The sequence below is a fragment of the Panthera leo genome, chromosome B2 (assembly GCF_018350215.1).
Source record: "Panthera leo isolate Ple1 chromosome B2, P.leo_Ple1_pat1.1, whole genome shotgun sequence".
NCBI lineage: Eukaryota > Metazoa > Chordata > Mammalia > Carnivora > Felidae > Panthera > Panthera leo.
This window is the reverse complement of record NC_056683.1, coordinates 43,848,394-43,866,279: the sequence shown is the minus strand read 5'-3', so window position 1 is coordinate 43,866,279 and position 17,886 is coordinate 43,848,394. Positions and strand designations below refer to the sequence as shown.

General features: G+C 43.0%; 1 protein-coding gene across 5 annotated transcripts in view; it reads left to right on the top strand.

Moving 5' to 3' along the window:
• Positions 1-17,886, top strand: part of RCAN2 (regulator of calcineurin 2) — a 273,661-nt gene that overhangs the window by 164,374 nt on the left and 91,401 nt on the right. The window contains exon 1 of one of the 5 annotated variants that reach the window (XM_042938967.1): positions 8,055-8,289. The exons of the other annotated variants lie outside the window; for them this stretch is intronic. Within the exon in view, the coding sequence (XP_042794901.1) occupies positions 8,203-8,289 (87 nt within the window). The 5' untranslated portion in view covers positions 8,055-8,202. Of the gene's footprint in view, positions 1-8,054; positions 8,290-17,886 lie in introns of those variants that run through there. 5 annotated transcript variants of the gene reach the window in all.

The following is a 17,886-nucleotide window of genomic DNA, read 5'->3' as shown; positions in this document are numbered from 1 at the left end:
TCTCCCCTTTCGTGTTCCTCTCACTTCTTATGGGCTTCCCCTGCCTCCACCCCACCAGCCGCACCGCCCAATGACCTGAGGCATCTTCACTGGCCTCACTCTCCCTTCTCAGGCTCATTGCTCCCTCACAGGGACCCATTTCATATACTTATGTCTTTTCCATGTTCCTGGCAGCACCTGGCCTCAGCTGGCTCTCAGAGCACAAGGATTTCACTTACTCAGTTATTCATTCACCCAACACATATTCATTGAGCTCTCATAGTGCAACAGGCCCTGTTGTAGGCACTTAGGGAAACCTGCAGTGAACAAGGCAGGGGAGCCCTGCCTTCACGGGGCTTACATTCTCATGGGAGAGGTAAAACGAAACCACACAAATAAGTGAATACCATCCATGAGTGGTAAGTGCTTTGAAGAGAAATATAACAGAGGAAGGAGGTAGTGAGAGTGTGTGACTTAGTGCGAGACTGATGAGGGCAGGCTTCTCTGACGTGAGCAGAGACCTACCTGCCTACGTGGAGGAGTGAGCCCTGCTAAGATGGGGAGAAATGGCATTCAAGGCAAGGGATGCCATCTGAAGGAGACCTGAGGTGGGAACATGTTTGACTTGTGACAACCGGGCCTACATGCGGTGTCCTGGGAAGAAAAAAAGAGCTTCAAATGGCTCTTAACCGCTGGAACAAATGTTCCACCTTGTTCGTAAGAGTGTTGTGAACAAAACTCATGGAGGCCTGTTGGTGTGTGTTTAGGACATTTTGCTTGCTCAGGTGAGAAACAGAACCTAAATTACCTGGAGAAAAGGTAGGGAGTACTGACAAGAACAAGGCTATACTAATGCATGTATAGAAAGATCCTTAAATGTGCCCATAATGGCAGTGCAAATCAAAGCTCCTCTAGACTGACTGCATCTGGCTCACCAGATGGGCAAATGTCCAGTACATTCCACAACACGTTCTGTGGGGAAACGCTTTCTCATAAATTGCTGGTAAGGAAGCAAAATGGCACAACCCCTGTGGAGGAGAATTTGACTGGATCTAGCAAAATCACATATATATGAGCAAAGTCTATCCGTGGCTGCACCGTTTAATACCAAAAGACTGGAAACAATCCTAATGCCTATCAGTAGGGACCTAGTTGTACAAACTTCACATATCCACATAGTGGAATACTATTAAAAGAAATAGGAACATTTCTATGTATTATTATGGAATGATCTCTAGGGTCACATTTTTTAGTGATAAAAGCAAGATAGTAAAGTGTGCAAAGTATGCTCCCATTTGTCTAAGAGAGAGAAAATAATATACATATAAATTTGCTAGTTTTTTTTTTTTTTGATGGAAGAATGGATAAACAGTAAAGATGAAATGGCGATAACCCGTATGGGAGGGAGGGAGGAAATGGGATGGAGGAGACAGGGATAGAAGCCAGATTTCTTTGTAGAGTTGTAGTTTTGATTTTTGAACCATGCAAAATTTTTGTAATTATAAAACACAATTAAGTTTAATGGGACCAATAATCCTTATGAATTCAGTGTTACTTTTAAAAAAAGAAAGTAAATTCGGAAACATTTTGGAAGCAAATGAACCTTAAAAAGTAAATGCTTCTAAAAGTATAAATTTTTGAAACCAATGAAACCTAACCTGGTATCCAGATGATGGGGTCGAGTAACTATTTCAAATGACTGCAAGGCACAGTATGTTGTATCTCCTTTATGGGATATACCCAAAGGACAAAAGAATTGGGGACAAATCTTAAATTCTTCCTTGTGGTATTAATAATGTGATTCCAAGACTGCAGTACCTATATTATTTGATAAAGCAAATGAATAATTATGGTTTTAGTAACTACCAAGATATTTGATGTAGAAGAAATAGGATACGGATATAAGACTGATGAGTTTCAGCAAAAACACTGTACTTTTGGATTTGAATTGGAATCATCAATCTGAACTCATATGCTCTCTTCTAAATATATTGATTTAATTCCTAGGTCTGTCCACTGAAATGCTTATAAACAATAACCAACCCAGTGCAAAGTGACCTGTCTATAAGTATATAGATTATGATCTGGAAATATGTTAAAATAATTGCTAAATGGAACTGGGGCTCCTTGGAGAAATGGTTGATTCTTTATCTGGAACAGAAAAAGGACAAGATAAGCCTGGAATATCTTGTCACGCTGTAAGGAGAGGTAGCCCTCAAAGGCACTAGGATTGCATCAAAAGGACACAGGAGCCAACCTGATTAGACTCTCACCAGCCAAAGAAAGATGGGCAATTGAAGCATCAATGAAATAAAACTACAATGGATTTAAACTCATTAAATGTTTAATTCATAAGTTCTTAATGATACTTTAAAAAGAACCCTCAATGATCTTCTTTGAGGGATAATAAGGAAGCAAATTATTTAAACACACACACACACACACACACACACACACACACATGAACACACACACTAGCTAATAAAGGAAAAGAGTAACGTGTGTATTTTTCCTGTCTTACAAAAATGTAGCTCAGAGTAAATACATCGTAGATGAGAAGCAGTTCCTCTCCATGGAAGTAGTCCATGAATGCATGAAGGAATACCATTATTTCACAAATCCTAACAAAAGAACGAGTTGAGGCATTTGCATGAAAGGTCGCTTATACCGCAAAAGAGAGACAGCCTTGCATTACATACCCCCTGATGGAAGAACACATCACCCTCTAGGAAGGAGTCTTGCCAAACCCAAATCCATCAAGCTTCTGGACCTAATTAACGGGATCTGCAGGTAACAGGGAAACCAGTTAAATGACACCGTGTGGAGCTCATCGTGAAACTCCAGACTGGGGAAACTCTAAAGGACAAATAACATGGTTTCATCGTCAACAACAAGCTGCAAGGAAGGAAAAAATAAGGGATAGAGGAGAATTCTATGGATTAAAACAGACATGAGAGACACCACAGTTTGGATCCCAATTTAGAGAAACAAGCAACAAAAGAAGGAAAGAAGGAAGGAAGGGGGCCAGGAGAGAATGAGAGGGAAGAGAAGATTGGTAGTTTGGAGCAGTGTGCACGCTGGCAGGATATTTGATGATGATATTGAATTACTGTTTCTTCTTGGGTTGTGTGATGATAGGTATTGTAATTTCCAAAAATGAGCCCTTACCTTTTGGAGGTATATATAGAAATATTTACAGATGAGATGATACGATGTCAGGCATCTGCTTCAAAATAACCAGGAGTGAGTGTGAGTGGGGACATGCAGAAGTGATCTTTAGATTTGGTCTTGCATTGGAATCCCCTGGAGGGCTTATTAGACTACAGATACGAGCCACACGTGCAGAGATTCTGCTTCAGTCTTAGGTGGGATTCAAGAATAAGTTTCCAACAAGTTTCTGGATGCTGCTGATGCTGCTAGTTTGAACCACACTCTGAGACCCGCTGGCAGAGAGGACGCAAGATTGATCCCCAAAGTTATTCTTGCACCTGGCTGGTGGGTATGTGAAGGCTTATTATTATATTCTATGTCTGAATATGTTTGAAATTTTCTATAATGAACATTAAAAACAAATGATCCTGGAAGACACATGGAAGGAGCAAAGCCTTTGACACCCCACAGCTGTAATGGGAAGATCTATGCCCATTAGCAAGACAGATCCGGCTGCTGCCTCTGGGACTAAAAGGTGCACATCTCTTCCTGCCCACTTGGAGACGACTGCAAGAATTGCCTGGCCAGAGGGGCAGGGAAGTGATCTTTGCCTAAGGGATCTGCATCATTTGCATCCATTTTCGTGATGTGGTCAGTCATCGGAAGAGCAGTGGCGTGGGATGAATCCTATGATTTTATGGCCACTTCAGCTGGAAAGGGTGCTCCCGAGGAGAGCTGTGCCAGGGTTCAGCTATCAAGAATGGGGTGATCACTGAACTCCTATGCCCATATACCTTATACCTTCCTGAAAGGACCTTCCTAAAACTCCCAGATCACGAGGCACCTCTTTTGGGTTGAGTCCCTCTACTTGCCTTTTAAAATTTATTCATTCAGCGGCGCTCCTGGGTGGCTCAATGGGTTAAGCGTCCGACTCCCACTCGGATCATGATCTCGCAATTTGTGAGTTTGAGCCTAGCATTGGGCTCTGTGCTGACAGCTCAGAGCCTAGGGCCTGCTCTCCCCCTCTTTCTGCCCCTCCCCTGCTCATGTTCTGTGTCTGTCTCTCAATAATAAATAAATGTTAAAAAATAAAATAAAATCCATTCATTCATTTACTTATCCATTCACGTATCAGATATTTCATAGAGTACCTCCTAAGTGTCAGGCTTCTAGCCCCTGAGAATAAGCAGGGAACAGAATAGGCAAAAAAAATCTCTGCTTATGTAGAGATTAAATTCTAGTTGGGGAAACAAGAATTAAGTAAGAACTAAGTGAACAGTGATTTCAGAGAGTGAAAGGTGCTATGAATAAAACTAAAACAAAGATGCTGGGATAGTGATTGATTCCGTGTGTGCACGCATGTGCGTGTGCACGCGTGCGTACACATTGTGTTTCAGGCGATCAGGAAGGGTTTCTCCGAGGAGATGATGCCTGAGCTGAGACATGGATGATAGGAAGGACCCAGCCGTGAAAAGGTCTGCATGTGTTCAGACAAGGGCAATTAGTACAAAGTCCCTGAGATGCGAAAGATCTCAGTACTTCTTTGGAATGCCAAGAAGATGGGTGGGTCTGGGACCTGGACAGCGCAGGGCAATACGGCATGAGATGAGACAAGAGAGGAAGTAGGAGCCAAGATATGTCAGGCCTTAGAATCCTCAGCCAGGTGCTTATATACATACCCCAGACACTTCCAAGCCTGCTAACTCATCTCCCAGCTATAAAAAGTACATTCTCTCCAGAGAAACAGGACACTATTTACCAGGGAAGCCCCCTGTGGGCTCTGATCTGTAGGAAAATGAGTGTTTTTGTGTAGGCAATTGAATTGTATTGTATATCCAATTTGTTGAACCAACCTATTTAAAAAACCCAATTATGTTATTTTAGAATCACCATCTGCTCTCTCTGGGGCTCCTGGGTGGCTCAGTCAGTTAAATGTCTGACTTCGGGTCAGGCGCAGGTCATGATCTTGCTGTTTGTGGGTTCAAGCCCTGCGTCGGGCTCTGTGCTGACGGCTCAGGGCCTGGAGCCTGCTTTGGATTCTGTGTCTCCCTCTCTCTCTCTGCCCCTCCCCTGCTCGTGCTCTGTCTCTCTCTCTCAAAAAAAAAAGTATTTAAAAATTAAAAAAAAATAGAATCACCGTATGCTCTTAATGTATATAATTCCACACTAAAAACACTATTTACTCAGCTTAATATTTGATCGCTTATTAAAATACAGATTCCTTTCTGACGGGTAAGACTATGTATTATCAGTCATTTCATGCTCATATAAATGAATTGACGGCTGTGTCCTTGAAAAGAAGAGAACGTAAAGTTAGTGGTTTCTTGAGCAAAGGAAGGAGTCTCCAGGGCAGGAGCCAATCAGAATGGAGAAACTGAGGATGTATCAGGAAAAAAAAAAACTATTTTATGATTTTGAGTGGGGCTGTGCTTCCTGGATAGACTCATGTCCTCTGGCCAAGACTGATCATCACAGGATTCTTTTTCTTGAAATAACACATGTGTGTCCTTTCCTAAATAGAAAGTGTGAAAGGATGCACAGATCCCAGTGATTAAAATGTTCCTTCCGCCCTGCTGTTCCTTGATGGGCTCTGGACCTACATCCTGGACCTAACCTCTGCCAACAAATGTATTTATGACTGTCAAACGGTGTGCGGGAAGCTGCTCAAACGGCCGTTGTGCACAGACATAGGCATTGCCTCCCAACTTCGCATTCAAGTGACTTCACACTGGTTGCTTGATTTCAGCCATGATAAGAATATTTACACCACAGAAATCAGCAAACACTACACATTGGGCTTTTCCTTACAGAGTGCTGATGGTTAAGCTCTCACCAGCATGTCACTGGTATGCAATTTTTAAAAAGCCAATTTTAGCGTATGCCATGGCATATGAAAGCAATAGCTATTTCTTTATTTTGCCTCTTGAACAGATGTCAATGGTATTCAAAATTATGTTCATCTTTGTATATACTTTATGTATATACTTTCTCAAAAACTTTTCCTGCATTCCATGGTCGACTGGGTCGGCATCCAGGGTCCCTCAAGGCTATGAGCCGTCTGGCTCTTGCTCCCTTGTCCCCCCCGGGCTCCAAACTTAAGCTTCACTGTGCCTTGCCCCTCAAATAACCTATTCTTTATTTTGGTCTGAACACCTCTAGTCTGCTGCTCCTGTCTGAGGGGCTCCCCTCCCCCCTTCCCTGTCTGCCATAGCCTTACCCGTGTTTCAAGATCAGAGCAGAGGCCATGTTCTCTTTCCTGATGCTCACCCACCACAGCCGCTCTCATTATCCATTGCTCTTTCGCTAGTGCTCCCACTAAACGCTGCCTGTAGCTCCTGAGCCACCATCACCACTGCCACTGCCTCATTGTGTAGATGTTTGTCTCCATGTCTTATCTCCTCCACTGGATTTTAAGCCCCATGAGGATGGGGAATTTTGCTGATTCATCATTTTATCCCTGAGAGCATCTGGTACAGAGCTTTGCATACAGTCCTCACTCAGTAAGTGTGAGCTAAATTATCTGCATATAGGACTTCATATTCCCCACAGTGCCCTGGACAACATAGGAAGTGCCACACACACACACACACACACACACACACACACACACACACAATTTCATCAGTCTAAATGTTTGTGTTTGTGGACTGCTTTCATTTGGCATGGGAAATGTCTCATTGAAGGGGAACACTAGGCTCAAATGTCGTCCAATGAGCAGCCACAAAACTTGTACGTTTAGTCTGAAAAGTCACCTTTCCCATCTGCATGCAAAATCGGAACGCTCTTGTCCAATCATGTGTTAGAAAGGCGCCAATCTGTTGCAAATCATGACGCTCCAGCGGCCATCAATGATGCAACTGTACTGCTACCGGGAATAGATCCTGCTAGAATGTTACTGAGTTTTGCTGAGACTTTTCCCACTAATGTTAAACTAAAAACTAATCTGACGTTTTCTCTTTGCTCACTCCTACTGCCAAAGAAGGCTATTCCTGTTCAGTAGTTTCATTCATTAAGCAATTAGCACTTACTCTTGCCACTCTGCTAAAGCCTCAAGGTATAAAGGTGAATTACCCACAGCCCTGCCCCTCAACGATTCACAATCAGGAAGGGAGACAAAAAAGCAACCAGACATGTTCAAAGTCTCAGGTGAAATAGATCCCCAAGGCTCTGACAATGACCCACATCAGTGCCTTTGCCCATTAGACCCTGCCATCTGTCCCCACATGAGACGTTTGCTGTAACTCCTTTTCCATGATTGCTTTTGGTTTGAGTGACCTTGGAGACAGCCTGAAATCCCGTGCTTGGAAGGGTGCTTTTAGAGTAACTGGTCTGCACTTATGTGCTTCAAATAGAATTTCACAGACCTCTAATTATCTTCTCTTACCAGGCGGCCTAAATGACTGACGACCAGCTCTTTAGTTACTCCAAGAATGGATTTCTATTCAGCCCGTGCCCGGGATGCATTAGGATGCCCAGAACGCGTGTGCCTGCTCCGAGCGGCACGGGGCAATTAACAGAAGCCAAGCCATTTGCAGAATGCCTCAACTTCCTGCTCATCTCTGAGGCAGAAACTTGTCACACCTTAACCTCAGGAGGCTCATCTGCAGAGTTATTTCCCCACCCTCCCCAAACAGAGCCTCTGGTGTCAGATTCTCCCCCTTGCTTTTTGCAAACATAAGCACTCGGCTGAAACAACAGCTATGACTCAGTTCCTAGCTAACGCTGCCTGAATTGATTTAGTCTGAGTTCAGATTTAGCACATAATCATGTTCAATTTGCTCCACTGCACTGCCTCGAGATAAAAGGCTCGGGGGAAAAAAATAGCTTCAGCTTGTGTCAGTCTTTGTGGTGATGTCATTGCCATGAGCGAGCCGGGCCGTTCATTACTCTGCTGTGCAGCCTCAGACGCGGGCTGCGTGCGTGCAGAGGGAGCGGGCTCCAGGTGCCGAGCACCGGCGATCCCCAGGGCGAGGCGACACCCGGGCTGGCCACGGCAGCATCCACCTGGCGGCTCTTCCCATCACGCACAGCTCTGAGGTCGCCTGGCTCTTGATTGAAAATTCAGGAGGGGGAATGCCAGCCCCTAGCATGGACTGTGATGTTTCCACTCTGGTTGCCTGTGTGGTGGATGTCGAGGTCTTTACCAATCAGGAGGTTAAGGTATGCACCTGCAATCTTGTGTTTCGTTGTTGCTGTTACCGAAGCTGCTCGGCAGAGCCTTTTTAGCTTAAGGAAACGGGACTTTGGTTCATAGTTTTCAGCTCTCAGAGAGCGCTAGAAATGCCAGCGGTGAGTGCATGCCTGTGTTAATGAGAATAAGTTAGAAGAGGGACCAGCACGGCACATTAATTTTGAATGTGCAAAGCTCGACCGTGGTCTGTTCTGCCTTTTCTATTAGGTGATCCCCAGTCAGCCCTTTCACAGTAGACATGTTTTCGTAGTCTCGTATCCGTGTCAATAGGGAGAATTTGCCGGTCCTTAATGCTGAGAGGGGTATTAGATCGACGAGTGAATGAAAAGAAGCACACGTAATAAACACTGCACCCGGGACACCCTGATAGTGGGACAAGCAACCCCCTTCGTGGCATGTCACTTGACGGTGCCGCGGTGCGGTCTTCATACTGAACAAAAGCTGTTCCACAGATGGCAGTTTCAATCTCTAGCTCCCTGGAAATCAAAGTTGGAGGGCAGCCGCCTCCATTTGCTTTGTCAGGCAAAGGAAGCAAGTCATTTTCCCTCAGCAGTTGTCCATAAAGAAAGTTCAGGCATAAACGGCTTTTGCATCTTAAGACGCAACGTTCCAGGCCGTTGGTCCTCACAGATTGTCTGCAGCTATTGTTTAATTGTCACGGGTAATTGTCCCCTGATGATACTCAGCCTTTTTTGTTTTTTTCCATTTGGTTTTATATTATGAAAAAGATTCCGTGCTTGTACAATGGGAATTTTGATTTCTCCTCTCGTACTGAAAAGAAGAATGAGCAGAAGCTTCTTGTGTAAACAGTTCACACACACAGAAAGGACAGTTACTCATTGTGTAACGGGAGGAAGAAAAGGGGAATTACATTGCATAATCATTTTCCACCCTCACCTTAGTCTTTACTTAAAGGAGGTCCCTGAATTCTTTATTGTTGACTGTGTAGGTGACACCCCGTTGCTTCCCAGGCGGGGATTTTTGCGTTCCCTAGAATTATTACACTTGGCTCTGTCATTCAAGACTGCGGTGTCGAGCACTCTTGAAACGGACTCAAGAATCCGGTTTGGTATTCCTGCCTATTTCAAATATGTGGCTCCGCGTTCACCAATTCTGCCAGTGCTGTGGAAGTGTCTACCACCTGTCATATTGAGGTTCAGAAAATCAGAATGCGGTGGTTTGGCACCCCCTATGGTGATGTCCAGAATGGAAACACGCGTGCAAAGAGTCCCGGTCCTGCCGCTCATACCTGCCATAGCCTTTCCGGAGAGAGAGCAGCCATCAAAGCCCCTCCAGTTTAAAGCCAACTCAAAGCGTGGTGTGGGTAACTGAGGAGAGACACGTCTTCCAGCAGCTGCTGGAACAGAATTACGTGTCTGTAAAGCAAAACTTTATATATAGTTCCCTCTGTCCTTACCAGTTCTCTGTTGATTGCATGCTTGCTCTGCAAATGCCGTTAAGATCATCTGAACTTTTTTGGGTCCAAGAAATGATAATGAGGAAATGTGTATTAGCGATCTGCGATATGCCAGGCCACGGAAGGAGCTTAAAATACGCTTATATGATGGAGGTGTCTGCAATAAAGACACGATATTTCTTAAAGACAGGGGGTGTTTTGTGGAATGAAGGGGATGCCAAATTTGTGCAGCTGGTTGTACCTGAATGGTTGGGATGGCTTCGTGGAGAAAGTGATAACTTGAACTCGAAGATGGGTGGATTTTGATACAGAAAGCAGAGGCATGGGGACGGGAAACATTCCATTTTGCAGTCAAGTGAGTCAATGCATTTGACTGCAGTAGGATGTCTGTGAGGGATTGGAGAGGAAACAGCGGAGTGTGACAGGGCCAGATTATAAAGCAGCTGACGCTGTTCATCAGAAATTCATGGGGTTTTCTGGCAAGACTCTCACCAGAAAGACACGTTAGATGTCTTTACTGCTAAACACCACTGAATCACAATGGATTTGTTTCTTTGGGTCAAATCTTTTCTGTGCCTTATTTTCTCACTTGTAACGTGGGTATAAGAGTAGTTTCTATCTCGTTGGCTTGGTAGGAGGATTAAAGAAAATAATACATGTGAAATAATTAACACGGTGCCTGACACATCTTTAGTGTCCAATAACTGTTAGCTGTAGCCATAATTGTCGCTGTCATCTTTTGAAACATTCTCTGAAGGTGATAGGTTATTTTGGCCAGTTAATTGGAATGTCCTAACTCCAGCTGAGTTTACACTGACCATCCGGGACACAGAGCCTGTTTTCCCTTCCAAATCCCCAAACACATACGCGCACACACACACACACACACACACGCGCGCGCGCACGCACACACACACATACACACACACAACACACACTAGCAATTTAGAAAGCACAGCTCTTCCTTTCAGACATTTAATCATTTAATGTAAAATGGTGACATGATTATCAAGCAAAGACCTAATTTGTGCTTATGAAAAAGGGGGGAAATGAACAAACTAAGGCAGGCTAAAGAGGTTTGTTGAGAAGTGAGCACTGCTTATTGTCAGGAAGAGATGTTCAAATGTAAAATACTGGCACCAAAGTTTCTCCCAAGGTAAATTTCATTAATCACCAATCCCTGATACAGGGTAGAGCCAGGAATTCCTTTCTTCAGAGTCTTTAATAATTAGTGTCAGAGCAAAGGAGGCACCTGGGGAGGATTTGTCTCACCTGCCTGCATCCAGCTTGATTAATCTCGGGCCTTTTTGGGTTGTACAGACACTCACTTTCTACACATAGCACCCATGCAAAAGCATGGTTATGCAAGGCACTCTTCACAAATGCAGTCGTTTATTTGAAAGGAGTAGAGGCATATGCAAATCTAGTATCTTATTTATTTATTTATTTATTTATTTATTTATTTAATATGAAATTTATTGTCAAGTTGGTTTCCATACAACACCCAGTGCTCATCCCAACAGGTGCCTTCCTCAATACCCATCCCCCACCCTCCCCTCCCTCCCACCCCCCATCAACCCTCAGTTTGTTCTTAAGATTCTCTTGTGCTTTGGCTCTCTCCCTCTCTAGTATCTTATCGCAACTTAGAAAGCTTTATCCTCAATGGTGGATCTCAGCTGGTTGCATTGAGGGTCCTTCGGGCTCCCGTTTCCTAAATTGTGTCAAAGCTGCTAGAGCAATAGTACCGAAAAGAGGAAGAAATCAAGCACATGGAGTTCTGCCATATTTGTCTGTCTCCAGAAGTCCCGTCGGTGGTGGTATGAACTTAGTGGTCTGTTTTATGGCAGAAGAATGTTCGGAAAGATGAAGAAATTTGAAGCCCTCCCAACAGAAGGAAAATGATCTGATGAATCGTAGATTGTGCATGTGTGTGTGTAGGGTTGATTTTGTCCAGTGTTCTTCTCATATTTCTGAAAGTGATCTTCCTCCTCCACGGGGAACCACACCCTTGAGAAAATGAAAGGGATCTAAATATGGACAATGAAATTTATATTTCACGTTAGTCCAGTGGTTCTTAAACTTGACTGCACATCGGTATCCCCTGGAGAACTTTAAAAATTATTGACAATGCCCAGGCCTCAAGCCCAGAACTTCTAACTTGGCTGATCTGAATGGATTATCATATAAAGTCAGCATCTTGTCTCTCTTAGGCACAGCTAAGTGAAGATCTGGCCAGTCAAGAATTACCTAGAGTAACCTCTGCTTACACACTTTGAGCCACATCCCCCAAATGAAGGTATGATACATGCAGTTTTAGCAGCAATGTCGCTAAGCTGTCAGAAATGTTGAGACTCACCCAATACTTTTGACCAGTTCACCACACCTGCGTTGCTTCCACCTGGTTCTGAGCCAATGCTAAACACTCTTCTCCACTGCTGGCCACCATGGGTGGCCTTCTCAGGGCTACAGAGGCAGCCTGCAGCAGAATATCTCCCATCCCCTTGGGGACGTCCAAGACTGGGACTATCCGTCCTCTGTAATAGAAGCCTTTCCTACAGAAAAGAGGTGGATGCCTCCTCTCTGGGGTAGAGGGCTCCTGATTCATATTCCATGGATCCAGTCTTTTCTCCATGGGCATTCATACAGGGGACAGGGGGGCTCACAAACTCCTTTCTTCTCATTAGGAAACAGGCAGGAAACAGGACAGATCTTATTAGAAAAACAAAAGTTTCAAAGGTAGTAGAGATTTGTTCATTCATTCAAAAACATGTGTGGTGCACTTAACTACTTGCCAGGCAATGCTTTAGACATTGGGAGATGGACAAGACAGACATCCCTGCCCTCATGGAGTGTATAGTCTAACAGGGGAGGTAGACAGTCAACCAGTAAACAAATAAACGTATTCTGTAATTTCACGTAGCGATAAGGGCTATGAAGAAAAATGAAGCTGTGAGGGGATAAATTGTTGGAGGAGGGGGTTGCCTTGGGGGCCCTTCAGGCTCCAGTTTCCTAAATTTTGCCAAAGCTGCTAAATCAATAGTACCAAGAAAGGGGAGGAAATCCGGCAAATAGAATTCTGCCCTATTTGTCTTTCTCCAGAAATTCCATTCACGACTTTTGAATGGATGTCCAGTAGAAACATTTCTGGGAGGTGACAGTTTATTAAATGTCATTGTTGCAGTGTCATTCAGAGATCTAAATGAAGTGAGGGAGAGAGCCACATTTAGAACTGAGGGCAAAGCATTCCAGTAGAGGGGACGGTAGATGAAGAGAGGCTGTCTTATTTGAGGTTCTGCTGTTTTACTCAGGACCCCATTTAACCTATTTCAATCAAGCATTCATTCAGAGACCCACTGAGGCTATTACTATCTTAGGCCCTTATTCAGATTTTTAAAAGATTCTCCTTTCTAGAAGCTGTGCTTAGGCTGATTTCCTCATGCTACATTTTAAGCCTGTTAGTTCTCTGGGGTGAGGAAGTAATATAAGCAGGAAATTGTTCTCAGCATAATAGTTCTTCCTATGCTTGGAATCTTAGGGTTTCTCTAGGACTTGCCCCTGCACTCCCCCCACCCCCCCCCCCCCCCACTTCAGAAAGGCCAGGGCCTTTTTAAGGTCAACTCCTAAGTCCTACTTTCTCTCCTCTGCTTTTGAAATCGTCCCAGTATCCTTCCAATCCACGTAACCTTGGGCAAGTCTCTTAACTTTTCTGGACACATGATAATCATGCTGAGGGAAATGCTCAATGCTTTGTGTATTTTGTTTTCTTTTTCACACAATAGTATGAGGTGGCTGACTCATGGTCTGTGTCGTGCTGTTGTGTGAGTTATGTAAGAAACCAGCACATCGAGGCCACTTAATACAATGAAATCTCTTTGTCATTTTGAACCACTGGATATTTCAAATTACTTGTTTTGTTTGGTGGGATCGTAGGAGGAGAAGGCTGGAGCAGAGCTGGTATGATACACTGTGTACCTTGCTTTGAGGAGAGAGACAAGCGACACAGTGAATATGTGGGTAATGAGTATTGTGGGTTGTTTTGGAAGAGACGCTTGTGGGTATTTGTCAGGAGAGCTGGTCAAGCCTCATGCCTATTTCTCCTGCTTCTTGCAAACACAGTGCTGGGTAGAGGGTCTGACTGCAACCATGACCTTATGGTGATCGCAACTATGACCTTGTGGTGACCACAACCATGACCTTATGTCTCTACAGAGCTCTACAGTTCTTTCAGAGTCTTCAGAAACCATTGCACTCACTCGGTAACACTGACCACTCTGAGCTGTACATGATTTAGTTTTCAACAAAGAATGAAACCCTCTAGAGTATACATGGTAACTTAGAGTAGCCAAAATGTTACTCATACTGTCTTTGATGGCTGTAATATTAAATAACATTTGTTTCATATATCTGTCCACTTTATTTTCTGACCACCACAAAGGAGTGTATGGGAGGGTGGGTGGGGTGGCATATTCATAGCAGATCTTAACCCTCCAGCAAAACAAAAACTTGCTCTTTTCTCCAATAATAAAATGCGCTGGAATTGAGGTCATTTTTGAAGATAAATGAATTAACCCAAAACTGAATGTTAGAAGTTAACCCTAAAGATACTTTGAGGAGCCTAATATTCTTAAAGGTGCTATATTGACTATTTTCTTGCCTCTGAAGAAAGTAGCAAACATCTTTCACAGACTTGGAAGAAGTGATTTTATGCGAGTGGCAGATGCTCCTTGAGAAGGTTAACAGACAGATTTCTCAGCCACCTGTCATGTTAGGGGAAGACAAGGTATAGTATTCAACTAATGACATTGTCAAGCAGGAAAGTCAACTAAAAACTTGCTTATCTGTTCAAAGAGTCTTTTAACTGTTGGAAAGTAACTGAGACACTGACAGTTTCCACCTCTACCCTAAGTGCCAGATTTATTGAGCGACAACAGTGACACAACATCCTTGTTAAAACTGCTCTCCCAAAGTAGTAGATTTAAATGTAAAACTCAGAGAGTACCGTTTGCATCAGATTCTGTTCAAATACAACTATCAATAATTTATAATAGCCTATTTTAGTACTTTCTGATGAAGCTCAGAATTGACAATAAGAAGGAAAATGATATCTGAAACATTTATTATCACTTGATCTGTTTAGGTTGCAAGCTTAATAGCCATCGTGACTTTGTGGTGAATAGCTCAGCTTTCCAGAGAGGTCATAAACTCTCCAGCCCACGCGTGGCCTAGAATTTGTTTACGTAAAGAGAATGTATCCTTTCCCAGCTCTAAATCTAAACTCATTCCAAATACGACTTATAAAAACACAACAATTTCATTTAATGAGGATTTCAAGTGGGTACAAGTTGTATTCTCTCCATTTTATCTAGAATGGAGAATTGAAAAGTAGTTGAGAATGAAATATCTACCAAGTTAGACCTTCCCTTGAAAATATTCACTGTATGTGCTTTCATATTCCTTTTTTGATGAAATGTATCTAGGTGGAAAACACACACACACACACACACACACACACACACACACAACAATATGTTGCATATATACACTATATATTTTTCTTTTTTCTTTTTTTTTCCTTCCATGACCGTGGAAGGTTTCTTCTCTTCTACTCTGGCCTATCTAACTCTTAAACTTGTCAGGGGATTAAGAGCCCAGAGAAGGTTCCTGTCAAAAAAAAGTTAAACAGAAGCCTAAACAATTCCTGAAGGCAGGGGAAATGCTAGGAAACCCATGGTCTTTTCTTCTTATTATTATAGACCAAAGGGATCTGTGTATCTTTACAGTCTAGTGGCACAATTGCTCCTCCAGAATCCAGTATGCGAGCCCTGAACTATGAACACCTATTTTTAAAGGTTTTTCAAAAGGTCTTGATCCCTCCACTTCTAGAAAGATGATGTTAGCAAATTTATCCTTCTCTGGTAGATTAGACCACAGACCAGCTTTGATCCCTCAAAATAGCACCTTCCATAATATTCTTCGTGTCTCAACAATAAGGTAGTTTGCTGCTTAGTTGTAAGATTTTTCCGTCATCTCCGGTGGTTCTAAAGGAATAGGTGATCAGTGTTCATGCTGTGCCCCAAAGATTTGATTTCGGGGAGCCATTTAATATGTTGATCATTAAACCATTCCACATGATGACAAATGTAAACCCCAAGAGATTTTCATCTCCTTAGAACAATATTATATGTTATCAAGATAAGCAATTTAGAAATTCTAACAACTCTTCCCAGTCACTGAATAGTTCTTTTTTTTTTTAAATTTATTTATTATTTATTTTGAGAGAAAGAGTGTGCGAGAACGAATGGGGGAGGGCAAGGTAGGGGGAGAGAGAATCCCAAGCAGGCTCCACGCTGTCAGCACAGGCCCAATGCTGGGCTTGAACTCACAAACCATGAGATCATGACCTGAGCTGAGATCAAGAGTTAGAGGCTTAACTGACTAAGCCACCCAGGCACCCCCAATTCACTGACTACTTCTAAGTGTCAGCAAAAGGCACACACCAGGCATTCCTTGACATCCCCTTAATAGGCCAAGGCTATTGCCCCATTAAAAACAGATTCCTAATCAGAGAAACAAATTTTTTTGCCACAAGATCACGTAGCCATTACTTGGCAGAACGGGGAGTCAAACTGTGGTTTGCTTCATTCTTTCTGCTACTACAGGATTAATTCCCAAGGATTAATTAATAAACCATTATTTCATTATTGGGGGAAAAGATGTAACTCTTAGAGGATAAGACATTGAACTCATATATAATATTTCTTCTAGTATTTGAAACACCCTTTCTGTCTTGTATTTCTTATCAGAGGTAGGAACGCTACTTTTTTTTTCTATAGATCCCTAGTTGAGATCATTTTACTTTTCTCAATAAATCTAACATTGTGACAATCCTAGGCATAGCATCGGTTCTGGATTTCATTTTAAAATTTGTTTCAAAATCTAATAATGCCATCTAGTCGTGGGGAGGAGGGAAGGAAAGTGATGGAAAACCCTAGGGCTCACCAATAGACTGATAACACCTGGCGTGACGGCTCTTCTGCTGCTTTCCTGGGGTCACGAACATTTTCCACTGACGGGGGAGGGGTGACCTGTGAAGAACTATGGAGCAGCAGCGATGAGAGTGCTAATCACAATAATAATAATTTACTTGTGGACAGTGCTTTCTAAATTACGCAAAACTCAGCGTTCTCACAGGACACTTCCAAGGTAAATAAGATCACACAATTCATAAGGGGAAGCTGGGACTGGGATTCTGTTCAGAACCCAAGATTTCTTGGGGTAGGTATTATCATTGCCTGCATCGATAATACATCTAATAGAATTGATTTCATCTTCTGTGACTTCACTGAGCTTTCAGGTATTGACTAAGACAGTCATCTCAGGCCACTTTTCCTAAAATAGGAAGCATCAGCAGTGAGCACACTTAATAATAGCAACAATATATTGAGCACTTACCATTTGTCAGGCTCTATGCAGAGTGCTTTTATTCATTCATTGATTCATTCATTCATTCATCAAATATGTATTGAGTGCCTTCCTTGTTCAAGGTCTCACAGTAGACTCCAGAGATACAGAGATTAATGGTCTGTTGGGTGCAAAAGCCTGTGCTCTGTCATGATGCAGTATTGGCCTTTATTCCACTCCATTTCATTTTTCCCAAAAAAAGACCACACTGCTCCAGCCTCTAAAGAAGCCTCCTTTGTTGACATAGGGCATGTGAGAAGGAAGCAACCCCAGCCTCCAAGTCAGACAGCCTAATACCTAGAATTCTCTGTTTGGCTAGTTGGATACTTACTGACTCTGTGACCTTGAGCAAGGAGACCTACTTCTTTGCCTCAAGTTTCTTCAACTACCAAAGGAAGAAAATAATAGTATCTACCTCAGAGGTCAGTAGCGGGGAGCCCCTGCATTTGAGTATATAAAAAAACTTAACACAGTGACTAGCAGACAGAACAGGCATAAGTAAAGTTAGCCTTCGTCACCATCACCATCATCATTTTCAATATTAGTAGACTTCTGATATAGTTTTGAGTTATCTTGCCCGGGCACTTTACTTTTCCCGCCCCTAATTACATCAGACTCTTCCCCTGCAGTTTTCAACTCAGCTTTGCACAGGGGCAGCAGTGCCCTTCCTCAGTGACACTCCGAGGTC